Source organism: Propithecus coquereli, unplaced genomic scaffold (assembly GCF_000956105.1).
Source record: "Propithecus coquereli isolate 6110/MARCELLA unplaced genomic scaffold, Pcoq_1.0 Scaffold33, whole genome shotgun sequence".
Taxonomy (NCBI): Eukaryota; Metazoa; Chordata; class Mammalia; order Primates; family Indriidae; genus Propithecus; species Propithecus coquereli.
In genome coordinates, this window is record NW_012148952.1 from 214,972 (window position 1) to 218,070 (window position 3,099).

Consider the following 3,099-nt stretch of genomic DNA (forward strand, 5'->3'; position numbering starts at 1 on the left):
TTTTAGGGATTAAACAATGTTATTGCTATAGATTTTGATTACAGAGAAGAATTCATCTATTGGATTGATTCTAGCCGACCCAATGGCAGCCGCATAAATAGAATGTGTTTAAATGGAAGTGACGTTAAGGTAACTAGATATTACAATGATGGGATTATTGAACATTACATTGGTATGACTGAACTGAATAGAAAACATTTTTTATTATAATGATATTACTCATAGAATGTATTAGGTTGATTTCAATTTCACATTTGTACAGTGTAGTTAATAAATACTTTAAGTATGAAATATGAGATTTTTTATTCTTAGGTTTCATTACAACACTGTTACTTGCAATAATATAACAATCGAATTGAGTAAATAAAATTAGGAACCTATTTACAACCCCAGAAAATGTGATGGATGCTTTTGGTTTGAATGATTAGTGCCTGAGAGTCAATTGTGTTGATTTAAATAAAAAGGAAAGATACATCATTTCTATCAGGGAACATATTTTTAAGCACAATTACATCATAGCATCATAGAAATTTTAAAGGAGTTTTAGGCAGTAGATACCATTACTTTTTTTTACCAGAGATTCTGTCTACATATGCAGAATGAAGTAGACCACTGAGGTAATTATCTCTCTACACTTTCTGTCAGTCAAAACAAATGAAAACAGAGCACCTTTGACTTAATTATTTGGAACTTTTATGTATAGCTGATTAAGAAGATTGATTTACCCTAATATCTTGAATTTTATTCTCTTTGTTTTCATCAGTAAAAATCTCATGAAGTTACAGCAACTTGCAGAATTTTTCTTACGCTATATATTCTACAACATAATTGTAGCAAGGCCAGCTATAACTTAAATTCACACAACATATTTAGAAACTGTACTTTAATGACATGGATTTTAAGAATGAAAATTAATCAAGTACCTTTCCAATATGTTATCCAATTCAATTCTAACAGTGCCTTTATTCCAGTAAAATTGTAGAAAGAAACAAAATACAATTTCCTAAATTAATCATCTTGAACCAAAGGGTGCAAATCTTCAGCTACAGAAATGAAAGAAGCAAATAGGATTTTGATGAAACCAATTTTCAGCTCTGAAACCACTGGGATGACTCTCATTTTCAGACATTATTTTGACCATGCCCCTGGCTGTTTTAATGTTCCTTGCATATGATTCTGCAAAGAGAGCATTCCACTGTTTTCTGTGGGGATTAAGGGTAAAGCTGTAGAAAAATGACCAGCTTGGCTAGATAGATATGTCAGAATTCAGAGCTTCAATTTTTCTGCATTTACAGCTTTAATTTATTATAGTTGACTTGCTAAATTTGGAATTGGATTTTCATTATCTAAATTGATTATTATAAGAAAAGGAATAGAATAATTCTGCCCTGACTGGGGATTGTAAGTCTTTGCTAAACTTAGAGACAAGTTTCTCTCTACCTTTTCCCTATAAAGCTTTCTAATATATCCATCTGAATTGCCAAGCCATAACAGAATTCTAAACCATTTACATTAATGCTATGGAGGGAAAAGCATTTGAACAGAAAGGATATTGTGTAGACTACTATTGAAATGGATTTATAAAACCCTCTTCAAACTTGTCTGGAACATACTCAATTTATATTCTAGAACCTTGATTGATTTTGCAAAGATAACTTCCTAGATATGTATGTTTAAGTGCATTTAGTTAAGGAGTTCTCCAGTATTTAGCATGTGAATGGATATTTAATAAATCTTTTGAATCTATGACTGAATATTAGTTGCCCTTTTGTTAGCATTTATAGTCATTGTTCTTGATCAGGAATGTTAGTAAGAAACATACTTGCATTTATTCATCTGAGCTTAGTGAGGAATTTGCACGGAGTCATGTTACTGCCTTGTGACTCTTTCACTTCATGACCAATGGCATGAAATTTTGTGGTGCTAGGCTATTTCAGGTTATCTTTATAATTGGGGGCTCAAGAAAAAGAGATTTCTCATGTTAAGACAAATAAAAGTGTAAGATTTAAACCTATAATTGTAACACCAAAACAAAACAAACCAAAACAAAACAGTATCTGCCAGAACATCATCCCCTGACTTGCTTCTATACACAGGCCATCCTTAGTCTTGGACATCCTTGAAAAGAAAGAAAATCTGAACAATAATCATTAGCCTTGGCCTGAATCTTATAAAGAACTATATAAATATAAGGCAGTGTTATGATGATTATCAAATTCCAAATTTTGAGAATAGATACAGGAACCGAACTCAGATCCGAGAATTACCTTCCTTCCTAACTCTCATCCCTCAAACCAATCCAAAGTAAACAAAAATAACTGTCTCCCCCAAGACACTAATCCTTAACCACAGGACAATAACTACTAATAAATGATCCTCTAAAACAGTTTGAGACTTAACAGTAATTTTAGGGTGAATATTGATGTAAGAAAGCTCTATATAGATACAAAGATATGATGAAGACATCTTGGGGCTTTACCAAGTGTCTACAGCATCAATTATTTTCTAATCCACAGAATTTATATATTAATGAACTATTCAGGCCTCAAAATGAGTTAATCCAATTGAAATTATAACCTGAGCTTTGTTAGTCCATTGAGGCAGTAAACTATGAGCCTTAACAATAGGTGATAATTAAACTTACGCCTAAGAAATCATTTGAACATTTCTGCAGCTAACGAGATTCCCAAATTCTGGATGTACAATCCTCAAATCAAATCAAACAGCAGAACTGCCAAACTGAAAAGCTAAACCATCCAGAAACCCATCAGCTGAATTTGTGTTCTATTTTGTTACCTGCTAAAAAATGCATAACCATGATCTGAAGGGAAACATTTCCTCACGTTTCTACCATGTGGAATAAAAAGATGTTGATTATCCAGTTTCTCTTAGCTCAAATAAGGTTATAACTTTTAACTTCTAATATGACATTGTATTGCCTAAGGGGCCATTTGAAGAATGAAAAAGGAAGCTCATTTATGTTGTTGTTGGGACAAGAGCTTTTGGGGAAGTAAAATTTCTAACCCTTTTTTCTGACTCATCAGATGGCTGTCCAGGGCTCTTTGTGACGAGATGATCTCCCACCTTTCCAATTTAGAT

The 3,099-nt window shown here is 32.6% G+C and overlaps 1 protein-coding gene across 1 annotated transcript in view; it reads left to right on the forward strand.

Moving 5' to 3' along the window:
• LRP1B (low density lipoprotein receptor-related protein 1B) overlaps positions 1–3,099 on the forward strand; it is a 542,706-nt gene that overhangs the window by 155,891 nt on the left and 383,716 nt on the right. Inside the window, exon 15 of the mRNA XM_012650500.1 lies at positions 7–129. Coding sequence (XP_012505954.1) covers positions 7–129 — 123 coding nt within the window. The remainder of the gene's footprint in view (positions 1–6; positions 130–3,099) is intronic.